At 45.4% G+C, this 14762-nt stretch overlaps 2 protein-coding genes across 5 annotated transcripts in view; one reads left to right on the plus strand and one right to left on the minus strand.

The window, feature by feature from the left end:
• txk (TXK tyrosine kinase) overlaps positions 1-14762 on the plus strand; it is a 30305-nt gene that overhangs the window by 7542 nt on the left and 8001 nt on the right. For all 3 annotated transcript variants that reach the window (XM_076724976.1, XM_076724974.1, XM_076724975.1), the window contains 2 exons: positions 182-243; positions 13191-13398. Coding sequence is in view for 2 of the 3 variants with exons in the window: in XM_076724974.1 (XP_076581089.1) it covers positions 13386-13398 (13 nt within the window). In the remaining variant the exon portion in view is untranslated. The remainder of the gene's footprint in view (positions 1-181; positions 244-13190; positions 13399-14762) is intronic.
• Positions 13-10471, minus strand: tec (tec protein tyrosine kinase). 2 transcript variants are annotated; one of them, XM_076724968.1, is made up of 18 exons: positions 10353-10471; positions 8721-8924; positions 7968-8072; positions 7564-7645; positions 6497-6625; positions 5430-5482; positions 5113-5327; positions 4710-4775; positions 4523-4577; positions 4171-4253; positions 3772-3905; positions 3328-3402; positions 2850-3021; positions 2023-2239; positions 1719-1783; positions 1516-1634; positions 1237-1394; positions 13-763 (listed from the first exon to the last, which is right to left on the minus strand). In XM_076724968.1, the coding sequence occupies exons 2-18, from the start codon at positions 8856-8858 to the stop codon at positions 680-682; spliced, it is 1950 nt and encodes a 649-aa protein (XP_076581083.1). In that variant the 5' UTR covers positions 8859-8924; positions 10353-10471; the 3' UTR covers positions 13-679. The 2 variants fall into 2 exon arrangements, with proteins under 2 accessions (XP_076581083.1, XP_076581082.1); XM_076724967.1 differs by having other exon boundaries at positions 5113-5330.

A 14762-nucleotide genomic window follows, 5' to 3' on the forward strand; every position in this document is an offset into this window, starting at 1 on the left:
ATCACACAGTATTTTTAATGTTAATGTGCAGGCTGTGATGAAAACGACATGAAAACAGATTTGCACTGCAGTTGAATTTGTCCGACACTGGATTAAAACACAAACAAAAAAGAAAAGAAACAGATGTTGTGACCTGAGGCTTCATGTTGTGTGCTGACACTGTCCTCTTTAACACCGACAGGTCTCTGACCAAAGGGTTCCAGGTCCACGTCTGGAGGATCCACGAGGCGAACCCACAGTCAGGTAAGCAGAACAACTGATGTGTCTATCACGAGAGCCTGTTGCGTGTTTTCCACGTCGCTGTCAGCCGGCGTCTGATTCGTACAGTTTTCCTGAAACTGATCCAGCAGCAATTTGTGTTGTGAACGCAGCTTCAGTTTACTGCTGTCAGTCCAGCTGGTTTGGGTGGTGAGCTGTACTGGCTGCTTGTTGTGATAAAGAAATGTGATTGGTAGATGAGTGGACTGCAGTTGGCGTGATTGGTCCCTCCCGTCTATCTGGTTGGTCAGTTCTAGACACCGTAAATGTCCTCCATGTTGTTTTTTCTTTTGTCCTGCAAATAAGTCAATAACAACCATAACACCCTGACGAATGGAAGGTTGCCATGGAGCGAGAGTTAGAAGCCAACATGGCCGCCACAGATGGCGTGACTGGTGGAAGCAGCTGATTGGTCAGTTGATCAGTTTGGGGGAGGGGTGTCACCCTCCAGACTGTTGGAAATCATCGGGCAGAGCTGATAGAACGACGGACGCTCCTCTGGTCTCTGAAACAAAGAACGAGTGAATTCAGACGTAAATATTTCAGGCTGTCCCTGAACGTGACGTTCAGCTGAGTTTCGTTTGACTTTAGCTCTCTATGAACGCCGCTCCAGCTCCTTTGTTTTATGCTGTAACCTCCTGTACAGAACAAACGAATGAATGGGTGAGCCTCATAATGTCAACAGAAACGACAGTAACTGAGAGCTCATGAGGAAATCAACATAAACTGTGTTCAACATCCAAAAGACTCACACCTGTCAACACACGCATGATTAGCTATTAGCATCTACCATTCTGGACACACCATGGATTTTAATGATTGATTAAAGCCTGTCACCGCTGCGTTTGTCCAACGGATGAAAGTCTGGGTTTGGAAAATAGAAAATTATCTTGTTCTTAGTAAAGAGGAAGTCGAGGAGGCTAACAGCACTTCATTTAGAATAAAGCCAAATCCGCTGAGGTTTCTCACAGCTCTTACCTCGTGCCAACAGAGATGCATGATGTCATAGATGGCAGGCGTGGCCATTTTGGGCCTGTAGAGGCGTTGACCCTTGGTTACCAAGGTAACAACCTCGTGGTTCTGGTTCTGTTCAAACGGCATCCGGCCCTCAGTGAAAACCTCCCACATCAACACACCTGGATCCCCACAAACACAGAGGTTTAATAAATACTGTTCAAACGGTAAAATAGCCAAAAAATACAATTGATTTTCCTAAACTGACGCTCTGATGGTTTATCGGCGTTAAGGGGAGCCTACCGTAGGACCACACGTCTGACTTGCTGCTGTATTTGCAGAAGTTAAAGACTTCTGGGGGCGACCACTTCACGGGAAACTTCGCGCCTGATGAGCTGGTGTACTGGTCGTCCAACACGTACCTACAAATCAACATTTTAGCGTGACATGCACAACCTCTCCACCTGCTGGCTCCAGAGAAAAGAGGAATGTGATTCAATTCGTACCTGGCCATGCCGAAGTCAGACACCTTGACCACCAGAGAGTCATTGACCAGACAGTTTCTGGCAGCCTGCAGACGAGATGAAGGAGGGAAGAGAGAAACAGGAATGAAGGGAATCAAATGGAAGTTTTTCAGTCACCTTGGTTTGTGTTTAGCCATGCCTGCAGCACCTGTGTGCCGGACCGCCTCTAATCATGTGCATCGCAAGTAAAACTCAGGATTGCATTTGACCAAATTTCTGATACAAAACGTTCCTGTGGTGGAAAAACAGCGACAGAATCCAGAATGTCAAAGTAAGCTGCAGTTACCAGATCTCTGTGGATGAAGCCGTTGGCCTCCAGGTGCTCCATGCCCTCGCCGACGTCCAGGCAGATACTCAGCAAGGACCCCAGGCTGAAGCTGCCCCGCCGCTGCCTGAGGAAGTTCAGCAGGCAGCCGTGCTCCATGAACTCTGTGACGATGTAAATGGGCTTCTGCTGGCTGCAGACTCCGTACAGCTGCACAAGCTTAGGGTGGGACAGTTTCCTGGACGAGAAAACAAATTACAGATCAGTTTTAATCAACAGCCGTGTCCACCGTCCACGAAAGGTCCTGTCCACCAACTACTTGAACTTGGTGTTACAAACTGAGGCGTTACTCAGCATCCCGTCCAGCTTCAGTGACCAACATCAGCTGTGGTTTATACTTGATTTGACAATGTTTGTATTCAGTAGTAAAACTCTTCCAGCTTGAAATCAGGAGCACAGAGTGAAGAACAAAGTTATCAGTCATCTGTCATCACTTTCAACCGTCTGCTGGACTTTAAATGTTCTCAAGCAGAAATAAAAAGTGCTGCCAAAGCAGTTTTAAGCGTCAGTACTACGCTGAGTTATCACTTTAGTTTACTGCTTCACATTTGAAACATGACGTCATAATTCAATTACAGGCCACCGCAGTTCAGAGATGAGGAGGACTATTGTTCATGTCGTACTTCCTGCTGCTCTCCAGCAGAGAGCAGCAGAGGTCAAACACAGATCTGGGATTCCTCACATATGGTCATTATGTCCCGCTCCTTTTTTCATCCCTGTCTTTTTTATAATCTTTTCCTCTTTCATCTCCGTTCCCTGATGTTCATAAGCCCCTCCCCCACACTTACATCATGACCTTGGCCTCCTCGATGAAGTCCTCTTCGTACATGGCTCCCTCTCTGATGGCCTTGATGGCCACTTTGTGCTGAGCCCTCCACTTGCCGAGCCTCACCTGACCGTACTGACCGCTGCCCAGCTCCTTCATGAAGGTCAACTCGCTGGGGTTGATCTCCCACTTCTCTGGAGGGACAACAAACAGAGAGAGGTGTTAGGGAGAAACAGGTTTTTGCCTCCACCATCCATCAAGCTGCAGTTTACCTCCATAACATATGAAGTGAAGACTTTCTGCACAACATGATGTCATAGTGAAGCTGACCTTTGACCTTTTAGATAGAAAATGTCATCACTTCATCATTTCAGCCTGTGAGACATTTGAGTGAATTTTTGTCTGAATTGGTGAATGAATTCTTGAAACTGGAAGCGTGACGTCTTCAGCCATCGTCGGCATGGAGGAATACCAGCGAGCAGAGCTCTGTCGGGTCTCACCGTAGCTGAAGCCGGCGGTGGACGGAGCAGACTTGTCCTGTTTCCCTACAGGGTACCTCAACCTGGCAACCAGACCTGACAGACAGACAGACAGACAGACAGACAGACAGACAAGGCTGGTTATTGATTTTAACAGTCCGTTTGGTTTTCCAGTCACGTTTGGGGTTATTTTGCAAGCTAATGACCTTCTCCATCATCCTCACCTGGGGTTTGTGTTTAGGGCTAATTAGCAAATGTTAGCATGCTAACAACCTAAGCAATGATGGTGGACATGTTAAACACCACGTCTGATAATATGTTGGCAGTGTCATTATGAGCATGCTAACATTAGCATTTAGCTAAAAGAACACAGCCTCACTTTCGCTAATATCTGGATAGCGACGAGGTTAGTTTGAGGCGCACAGGTCTGAACAGATGCAGCAGACACTGTGGTGTGTTGTTTACCTGCTGCGTTGTGTTTGTGGTACTCGATCAGTTCAGGGATGGAGTCGAACAAGTGTTTCTCAGCCAGGTAAAACTGCTGAGGCGAGCTTTGTGTCCGCTTGATGTGGTAATGTTTTATAGCTGCGCCTCCGTCCCTACAAACAACAACAACAACAATAACAACAACAAAACAACTTCTGTTAATTTCTGGACAGTATGAACACAAACAAACTCTTGAAACCTGACTTGACTTTTCAATAGAAATAACAATGAAAAGCCGTCAGTAAAAGAAACCTATTAAAGCTGAAAGTGTAAAAATCATCAGTGGGAACGTGAACTGTGTGTGATTTGTAGTTTGGAAAGTAGAGCTGCTCGTTTTAGCTCATCGTAGTTGCTTAAAGACGTCCTCAGTGTCTTTACCCTGCAGCAGACTTGGCGTACAGAGACACCGTGTATGTCCCTGCAGTGCTGGAGTCTCTGACGATGAAGGCTCCTTCTTTGTCCTGCAGGGGGCGACACAGAGACAAACTGAGCTTTTACACCCTGTTTTCATTTCAAGTTTCAAGCTTGTTTTCTCTCACTGGATCACAAAATCAAACATCTGATACAGTATTTGAGTGCATTTTATGTCCATCAGAGAGTCGACCTGAGGGGACCTGACAGGAAGAGTGTGTCCAATGGCAAGTAGAGGGACGACAGGAGGACAGAGGAGAGGACAGAGCAGCGAAGAGGTGATGATGAATAGAGGAGATGCTTTCAGACAAAGGCTCACCTCCTTCCTCAGCAGCTCCTCGGCCTTGTTCCTGTTGACCTGTTTACTGTACCAACTGGAGCAAACAAACACATTTTCATTTTAATGAGCTGAATCCAAACTGAACACAGAACTCGCATCACCAATCTGTCAGCAAAACACGTGAAAAAGAAAAAGTCGACGGCTGAGAAATGATTAACAAACTCACACAAACTGCACCAGGTTTCCGGATTGCTTCTCTGTCACGTAGTTACTTGGGATGTAGCCTTCCTCGCTGTGAGACACAAACACACAAGGAACAAAATCAATAATAATTAAACTGAGAGGAGCTACAACAACCAGTGACCCTGAACCAGACGCTCAGCCGAGTCCAGTCCACCAGTCCAGGGTCCGTAAAGGAACCCTGCAGAGGGTTCACTCCACCGAGCGCCTTTCAACTGCTCCAACTGTCATTAATCCAGACAAACATGCACTCTGAAGTAATGCTAACATGCTAACAGCGATGATGCTAACATGCAGATGTTCAGCAGGAACTGTCTCCTCTGGACTGAGGACACTGCGTATTGATGACTGTGATGGAAATCAGAGGATGTGATGGAACGCACACTGACCCGTACTCGTTTCGCGCCTTGTACCAGTTCAAGTCACACTTCTCCAGGATGACGTACTCGCCTCCTTTGACTAGACTCAGGTCGTGCGGCTCGGCGCCCGGGAAGTCGTACAGCGCCACCACCACCTCCTCCTCTTCATCGTCATCATCGTCATCTTCATCTCCATCATCGTCATCATCGTCAGTGGCCGGAGGAATCGGAGGAGGAGGCCGCCGCTGCTGGACGAGGAAGAATGAGAACATGCTTGGAGGTGGTCGACATTTTAATCATGAGTGTGTGTGTGTGTGTGTGTGTGTGTGTGTGTGTGTGTGTTTTACCCTCTCGTTCTTACGTCCCTCTCCAGGAATCGGAGGCAAAGGTTTTCTGGAAACTAGAAAAGAGGAACAGAAAGTTTGAACACTTTCTTTTTTCTGTCTGCTGTTTGGTCACTGTGACCTCTGACCTTTGACCTCTCTGCTGCCTGTTTGTAACATCGTTTCCTTATCGTGTGATGTTGGTGAAGCTTATCGTAGTGTTGCAGCAGCAGGTCAGTCTGAATGAATCAGCTAACGGCTTAACTTTAACGTTCCAGCGTGACTTCCTGTTTTTCTTCTTCGCTTGGTGAATCAAGTGTTTCAGGTTCTACACTGTAAAAAATATCCATGTTCAATGACCAACACGTAGTATGTAAACATCAGTATTTCACAGTGAAGGATCACTCTGCTGTTTTTACACGTTCTCTTGTATTTACTACAAACCAAGAAACTTTATATTACTGCTGATGAAGTACATTTACCCAAGTACTTCTACTACTGCCCTGTACTTAATGTACATTACAGGTTTGATGTGCCGTACTTCAGTATTTCTACAGGGTACTTTTATGCTTCTGTCACTTTTCAGGTTTTAGACTGAAACGATGGCTGGAATATCTGCTTACTTAGTATAGATAGTATAAGTACTGCTGTCTATATATTGGAAATTGTTTCATTCTTGAGTTTACTGAGGTACTGGAGGTTTAACTGTCCAAACATACATAAACTAGTCAGGTTTCAGCTCTATCAGGACTAAAATACTCTTTAAACATTAATGCATTTATAATTAAGAGCTGCAACGTAACTGCACCCAAATTACTACAGAAAGTACTTGAAGTGCTCTTGACACTGTATGTACTTATCCATACTGTCAGTGTGAAGCTTCAGAACCAAAGGTAGGAGCTAAAAAGGCTAAAAAGCACTACAGACAGGTGAAGTTTGGTAGTATTTTTACAGTATTATGGCACTGTAGTATCGATTCTTCACTGTTCTGAATACTTGTACTACTCGGAGCGCTAACCGTGGTAGAATTCCTGTAAACTGGTCAGTGACGCCGTGCGGCGTTCGAGCGCTTTGGGTTGCGTGTTTCTTACTGTCTCCAAAGAGGTTGTACTCCAAGCAGCCTGGAGCCTGTTTTTCCGCCTGGCGACAGCAGAGCCACGATCCTTCCTGCCAGAACTGAGGGTGGAACTTGGCCAGGACGGCCGGGTTGTCTTTGATCTCTGCGGACAGAAACGTTCTGAGTCGAGGTCACGTGTGAACGGGAATCTGTATTCTGGAATAACAGTTTCCCCGAGATCCAGCGACTTTTCGATGAGTCGTCATTTGTGTGGCTCATGTGAAAGAAAGTATTTCCACGTTGAACACACAAAAAGATTACAATACTTCAACACTTTTTCACGTAATTACTTTCAAAGTAAAGAATTGACTTTTTTGCGTTTGCAAACGTTATGAGAGCCGAGAGAGTGAACCAAACAGCAAGAGTGACGGCTGGAAAACCAGAACAATGAGCTGAAAGATGCTGAAATGTTAGCTTTAGGTTCAAGCCTGAGCTTTTTGGAGAACTCACAGAACTGTAGAACCTCGAGCTGGACTGAGGTGGACCAAAGCCGCTTTCTCATTTGTAACCGCCGGCTGTTAATCTTAATCAGCTATAGCTAGCAAGTTGTTTGCATTTTGTCAAAGTGGCACCATTAGCTGTGAGCAGCTCCTGTTTGTGGTGTATTCATGGACATAGAGAAAATTATCACAGAATCACTTTAATACCGAAGAAAACTTAAAAACATTAAGATTCTGAGGCAAGTTCTGCAGTTAGGAGCGTGTTTGTTGATTTAAGGCTGATGTCAGAGGTAACGACATCCTCACAGAGGAATCTGAACATGTGTGACATGAGTCAGATTCAGAGTCTCACCTGTCTGAACACCACGTCTCAGGTGAAATGTCACAAACAGAGGGGACGCATGGGAACTTTGTCGTGCAGTGGAAACAGCAGGGGCTGCTGGGAGCTTTGACCCATGCGTGAATACCAGTTTCAGACGTGTGGTTTAGAGTGTTAAAACATCTTTGCTCAGCGTTCAGATCAGAAACTGTGGGCGTGATGTGTCACATTTACACCTGTGCAGGCTGTTTTTTTCTTCCAGAGAACAGAGCAGACACTGACCCTCTTTGAGGCTCTGGACCCAGAGACTTCTGCTGTCGTGACTCGGGGCGAATATGTAGAGGGTGTTGGTGTCGTACACCACCTAGACACAAACACACAGACGAGCGTTCCACTTTGAAAAGAGGTGAGGATGGTGTGTAAGGTGCAGCAAAGATACCTGCAGCGTCTCACGGTTTGAAGACGCTCTGTGCTGCTTCAACGTCTATGAGATCACATTAACTCTTCCACTCTGGTTTAATCTCTGTTCACCACATCAGACGTTCTCTATCTGATCACACTTTTAACTCAAGACTACATTTTGGCCTTTCTAGAGCTTTCAGTCAAATTTATCAGCTGGTAAAGATCATGTGACGTGGCTCAAAGACGACCTACAGCTGAGTGCAGTACATTAGCTGTATTTGTACCTGAAAGGGGTATTTGTTCTGGCAGGGGATGATTCCTCCTCCGTTCTTGACGATCTCTGCACACCTGATGCGGCTCAGCTCGATCGAGCCTCTCCTGCACTTCTTCTGTTGACGGAAACAACATGTTTTATTTCTTTTTGCTGTTTTCCTGAACGTGAGCTCAACTTCACCCGGAGACGTTTTGTCCTGAAGCAGAGTTCGCTGCAGTTTATCAGATCAGAGGTGGTTTTTGATAAGAAACCTAAAACAAACTGAGATTTCCTTCAGCAGTGGATGTGACCTGATTATCGCTGTTATAACAGACTCATGGGTGTCGCGCTCTTATTGTGAAAATTAAATGAAAAACAGTCATAAACTAAGACGACAGGTTTTTTACTTACTTAAACTTCAACTTTGTGTTTTGCTTCTGAATCTGTGATGGAAACTGGTTAGCTTTGCATAAAGACCAAGACCTGTCCAAAGGTGACAGAGTCCACCTACCAGCACCTCTAAAGCTTATTGATTGACCTTTGTTTCATTAATACAACAGCTGAAGTCTAAAAATGACAGGATGTGGTTTTACTGCGGGTATGTGTTGCAGTGGCTTCCACACAGAGCCCAGCGAGCTGTTTTCCACTGTTTCTTTATGCTAAGCTCAGCTAACTGACTGTAGCTTCATATTTAACAGACAGACATGAAGGTGGTATCATTCATAAATAACAGCTACCCCTGAACTGAAGGGTAAAGAAGAAGAGCTGATGAAACAAAGCCGACCTCCGCTCGTCCGTCGTAGTACGTCAGTCTGCTCTTCGTGAGGACGAACAGTCTCTCCTTGTAGTTCAGAGGCGACGTTCTCTTCTTCTGCTGCGAACGCTTGATGAGCATCTCCTCCAACAGCAGCTCGGCACTCATCCTGGCCCCGCCCACAGCCTCAGCCCATTGGTGGATGTCGTCAGAACGAGGCGGGCTGTAGCTGAGCTGAGGAGAGACGTGCAGGTTTTCATTCATTCATTCATTCATTCATTCATCAGCTCTTTGGAGTCTTTCAGCACATTTTTGGTTGTCTGGCTCAGAACGTTATTGTCGTGGTTGACTCACGCGGCTCTCATTAGGCTCTATGTTTGCAGCGTGGCCGTCCTGTGAGAACCACGTATCTCCAAAAGTCTGACGAGCTCAGACAAAACAGGCTGTTTTCAGCTTTGTGACGATGCATTTTCAGCTTTTTAAAGAGTTTATTGAGCTGAAGAAGACATGAAGGAACTCTCCATCCTTCAGTTTAGCACAAACACTTAACTCATCTGGAGATACAAGCTTTTCACTGGACAGGAAGGAATCTGACAAGTAACTAAAGCTGTCAGACAAATGTAATGGAGTACAAAGTACAGTATGACGCCTACGTTAGACGTAGTGCAGTAGAAGTATCAAGTACTTTTGTTGTAAGTCATCCAAAAAGGAGACAGTGGTGAAATCTAAGAAAGAACATTTACTCAAGTACAATTTTGAGGTACTTTGAGTATTTCCTGTTCCAGTACTCCATTTTGGAAGCCAGTGTTGTACTTCTGATTTGTGTGGTTAGTTTACAGATTCAGATTATTAACTGAGAATATAAATTCTGGTGTTATTGTGGATGAATCTACCCTTCAGTACATGAAGTCATTGAAATTAGCTTCAGCTCCACCAGCTGCAACATGTAAGTGATGAACACATTAATGATAATCCAGAGATGTGATGTATATTACTGTGAAAGTTCTTCTGCTTCTTGATTCTTCGAGCATGTTTGCTGATAACATTTCCATACTTTCACTGAAGGTATCGATGCAGCACACCTGGCACAGTACTTCTACACTATGGCACTGCAACTTTTACTACAGTAAAACGTCGGAGTACTTCTTCCAGCGCTGCAGAAAACAGATTCATTGGCATTTTAACGCGTCGTCCGTGTTTCCGACAGAACATGAACGCAGCAGAAGGAAGCGAAAAGACATGCGCGCGCTCCCTGCGCCCCGCGCACCTGTTCTCAGGTGAATCGGCCTCATTTCAGTGTGATTGACGTGACAAATACACAAATCTATCACATGAAACACAAGAAGATTCATTAAATACGTGATTATTGAATCTCGTGGTGTCTGTGAGACACTTTGAACCACTTTAAGTTGTTTTGTCCCCTCTTCTGTCTCTAAGTACATTCCAGCAGTATTACTTCAGTAACTTGTACTTTTCTGTCCTTCTCGTGTAAATGTGGTGTTTCACAGAAGCTGAAGTCAGTAAAGCAGCAGCAGTTTGTCTCTGTGCGGTCAAACCTGACGCTCCGCGGCTTCCTCACGCGGCGCCGCGGCGCAGATAAAGCGGCAAAAAAAAAAGAAAAAAAAAAAGAGAGAAATAAAGTCAGTGAAGTGTTCGTCTCACCTTCAGTCTCCGTGTCCATGTCTGACTTCAGTCCAGCGCGTCTGTCCCCCATGACACTGCGAGTGAGACAAGAGGGATTCAGGAAGTGAAGAGAGGGAGGCGGACACACACGGCCAGCCCACAAACACACACACGCACGCACGCACAGAGCCCACACACACACACACACACACACAACGGGCAAACCTGTATAGGAGGAAGTGTGCGCGTGTGTGAGAGGGAGGTCAGCGATGTTTGAGATCATTTGACTGTCAAATCATTCAGAAAGCTGAGTGGAAAAATATTTAATCTCTGCAGCTGCAACATCAAACTGTGTGTGTGTGTGTGTGTGTGTGTGTGTGTGTGTGTGTGTGGGTGGGTGGGTGGGTGGGTGGGTGTCTTCAAATTTGGAGGGTGAGGACATTTTCTAAAGTGAGAAGATTCAGGTTCAGGTTGGGGCTGCATTATTTCAGACAGGGTCCTCAGAGGTGTGTGTGTGTGTGTGTGTGTGTGTGTGTGTGTGTGTTTGTTTGTGTGTGTGTGTGTGTGTGTGTGTGTGTGTGTGTGAGTGTGTGAGAAAATGAAAGCGTCCTCTGAAACCTTCGAGTTCAGTCACAATCAGCTGACGTGTGGCGTGAGTCCAGATCAGGACTGTTCGGCCGAGCTGAGCGTCGCCTGCGATCGATCTCCTGCTCAGATCGCCTCTTTAATGTCGGCCAGCAGCTGGTTTTCATTTCTTTTCTTAGAAAATCTGCTAACAGAGACTTGAAACTTCCTGTGGGGACACAGTTCATCAGACTGATGCATCACTGTTAGTATTTTTAGAAGCAGTAGCAGCAGCAGCAGCGGCGGTGGTGGAGGTAAGAGTAAAATTAGTGATGGTAGGAAGAATTTACATGCAGCTAATTGAAGCCACACTGCTGCTGTGACTGAACCCTGACACAAAAAGCATGTAAATAACAGAAATCAGCTGGTGTTCTGCACCTGTGTGCCTGTGCTGACAGAGGGAAATCTTACTCAAGACGTGTTGTGACTGTACATTTTCTCCATTGGTTTACATCTTAGCAGGTTAGTTTGGATCCATTCACAGCGGCCGGTGAAGCAAACCAAAGCATTTCCTCAATATTCAGCCTTCCCTGTGAACATGGACCCTGTGTTCACATCATATCTGATGTTTCTCGCTTGTCCTTTGTCAGTAATCTTTGGTAAATTTTGCTTCCTCCATACAAGGAATGTCTCGTTCACAACATTTTTCCAATTTTCTGATAGGAGAGTGAAGTACTTGAGACGTCTTTCTAACTTTTTGAAACGCCCACCTTCACGAGCTGCGCTGGTTTAGGAAGGATTTGGCGTCAGAGGCTCGTGTGCAATGCATTCTGGTACATGTAGGCACTGACGCCTGTCACGCCTGCTCGGTCAGTATAACAAACTTAAGAATTTATTGCTTTATTGTCCACATTTACTCATTGGACGTCCACCTGAAATATGGTTAAATTCCTTAAGATTCCGAACAGTCGCAGGAATTAGCTTTGACTTTGGCTAACAGTTACGACATGATGCCGTCGCTACTAACGTCAGCTATCTCTGGGGACTTGTTACTTTGGCATTGAAGCTTTGTCGATGTTAGGCCACTGGGGCATAAAGATAATCTAAAACACTCTTGCTATGGGTTAAAACTAAAAAGATGTTGCAGAAAATTGCATTTTCACTTCCTGTAGACAATCCGCAAAGGTAAACTAGGACAACCCTGAGTGGGGAACCTCCAGCCTCTGGGCCGTATACGACCCACGAGACCGTTTAGCCCACCTGCAAGGCAAATCAGACTCACACGTTTTTCACACAAAACGTTGATCTCATGGCACCTGTCAACTAAACGTAAGTGGACGTGGTGTAGAGGAAAACCAGTGTGTCTGTTGGTTTGAGCGGACGAGCTCTCAGTGGTGGAAAAAGGCTAATCTGAAGAGTCATTACAGCCACGAACGTGCTACAGGGACGAGCTGCAGGACAAATGCTTTTGGATGAAGTTAACGCTCTTCAGGGGAGTTTGATGCCCAACAAGCAGCTTCCACAGACCTCATTCTGACAGTGTTCTGCAGGCAGGTTTATGCTGAGCGAGCTAACGGCTAAGCAGCTAAAACCTCATTCAGAAGAAGCATTAGTCGCTGCTGTGGAGCTGTTAGCGCTGGACAAGGTCAAAGTCAGCGATCGCACCTGTCTCTGATTCGTCCTTCATGGTGGACGTAACCAAGAACCTCCCGAGCTGAACCTGGCAGTCTTCATCTGACCTCCATCATCATGCCTGCCATGCTAACACTGTCACTGTGAGTGTGTTAGCATGCTGATGTTAGCATTTAGCACAGAGCACCGCAGCCTCGCAGTGCTGCCGTGGTTATGGTGATAAAAACCTAATGAGGTATGAAACAGGAGTTCATTTTTGTGTTATGACTTCAACTGTGTGTGTGTGTGTGTGTGTGTGTGAGAATGAGTGTGTTCTTCCTGGAGTTATTCACAGAGACGGATGCTTTGTGGTTTCGTTTTACGTCATTCTTTCATTTCCTCTCCATCTCTTTGTCCTCGTTGCTCTCTGTGAACGCTGCACGTATGAACAACTGAATGTTTTCAAATCAAACTTTATCGGTGTGGCTGAAGCAGACAAAGACAGACGTAAATAATATCCTTCTTCTTCTTTCTGCCCTTGCCTTCTCTCCATTGTCCTCTCTTCTTCACCTCTCTTTGTCACCTTTTCTACTTCCTCCACCCACCTCCCTCTCCCTCTCCCTCTCTCTCTCTCTCTCTCTCCCCCTCTCTCTCCTTTTCTTCATCTCTCTCCCTTTGTCTCGGTCGATCAACTGTTTCAAGGTTTCCTAACCTGTGGCATCATATCGGCCTCGTCGACACAGCTGATCACAGAGAAATCATCGCTGACCGTAAAGACTCAAGCTGAAGAAGCAAAGCTGGAGCCGCAGAAGTAATAGAAGAAGAGGAGAGGAGGAGGAGGAGGAGGAGGGAGAAAGAGAAGACGAGGAAGAAGAGGAGACGTAAAGACAAACAATCATGATTCACTCAAGTAAGTACCTTTAGCTTCTGTACAGAATGTGCAGATTAAACTCGTTTTACAGACGAGGATTTAACAAGCACATCGAGCTTTTGTGGAAAAAGTCGTGACACGAAACACAAATGTTCTTCCTTTTGAAACAGCGGCAGGATACAGCAGACGAAAACTAAATGATTTCAATGCTTTGAGCAAGACGTGAGGAACATGCATTTCAGCCCGGTTTGTCTGTGAAAAGTGGGAATAAACCGCAGAGAGTTCACCGAGTCAAGAGTCAGATAAACCCTGGTCTATTAAAGTGTGCAGTGTGCATGTCTATCAGAGAGATTTAGAATTAGGTGAAGTCAACAGCGGTTACATCAGTGTGAGTGAAAGGCTGCCGGCCGGTTCACATCCCCAGAAAACTCATTATTTCCCTTAAATTTGTCCTAATGTAGCATCAACATTCGAAACATCTTTCACTAAACTGCCATCAATTCAGCAACTAAATCTGGAGCTAAAACCGCAAAGATCAGGAAAATTAGACCAGTACGACATTCAGAAGTGATGGTTTGCTTTGAGTCGTCATTCGGGATGAGACGACAACAACAACAGACGTTTGGTATCGTTTTAACGTTGTGACGTGCAGAGAGGCGGAAGTGGAGGCTGAAGGCTCCAGAGGTAGAAACACCTGCCCTCACCTCTGATCTGCTGACTGCGTAGAAACAGTTAGCGGTTTCGCTTCTGTTTGTCTCACTGGCACAAAGGGACAGTTACCCGGACAGGAAGTCTGAAGTGTCCCTTTAAAGCCAAACAGCGTCTTTCAGAACTGCTCTGCATTAATTTTAGTCCATTTTTGTGTCATGTATTATTGTTACAGCCATGTCAGAGTTTAGCATCTGCTTTCCTAAATATCTGAGGAACAGTCTACATCCATGCTAGCAGCTGTGAGGCTGCACTGTACTTAGACACTTAGCTAATTGCAAATGCTACCATGGCATTATGCTCATAATGACTGCTAACATGGCAAATATAACATTGTCTGTTTTTTGTAAGCATGCTTACATTTGCATACTTTGCATGTTGAACACAAAGTACAGCTGAGGCTGAACGTTCTTAGTTTAGCAGAAATGTGTTCATATAAAAAAGTTTGAAACAAATTCAAACTCTGACCTGACGAAATGTTGAAGGATCATCAAAGTTATGACGATTCATCCTGAGAGGATCATGAATGTCTGCACCGAGTTTCAATCCAATCAATCCAGTAGCTGTTGAGACATTTCTGTCCCTCGAGCTGCTAGCATGGCTAAAAAGGAAATATGTTTGAGGAAGTCCAGTTTGAGTAACAGTATTAGTTTAAAGCAGATGTTTTCAAATTGTGAGGCACGCAAACCCTGTAA

The sequence above is a fragment of the Chaetodon auriga genome, chromosome 24 (assembly GCF_051107435.1).
Source record: "Chaetodon auriga isolate fChaAug3 chromosome 24, fChaAug3.hap1, whole genome shotgun sequence".
NCBI lineage: Eukaryota > Metazoa > Chordata > Actinopteri > Chaetodontiformes > Chaetodontidae > Chaetodon > Chaetodon auriga.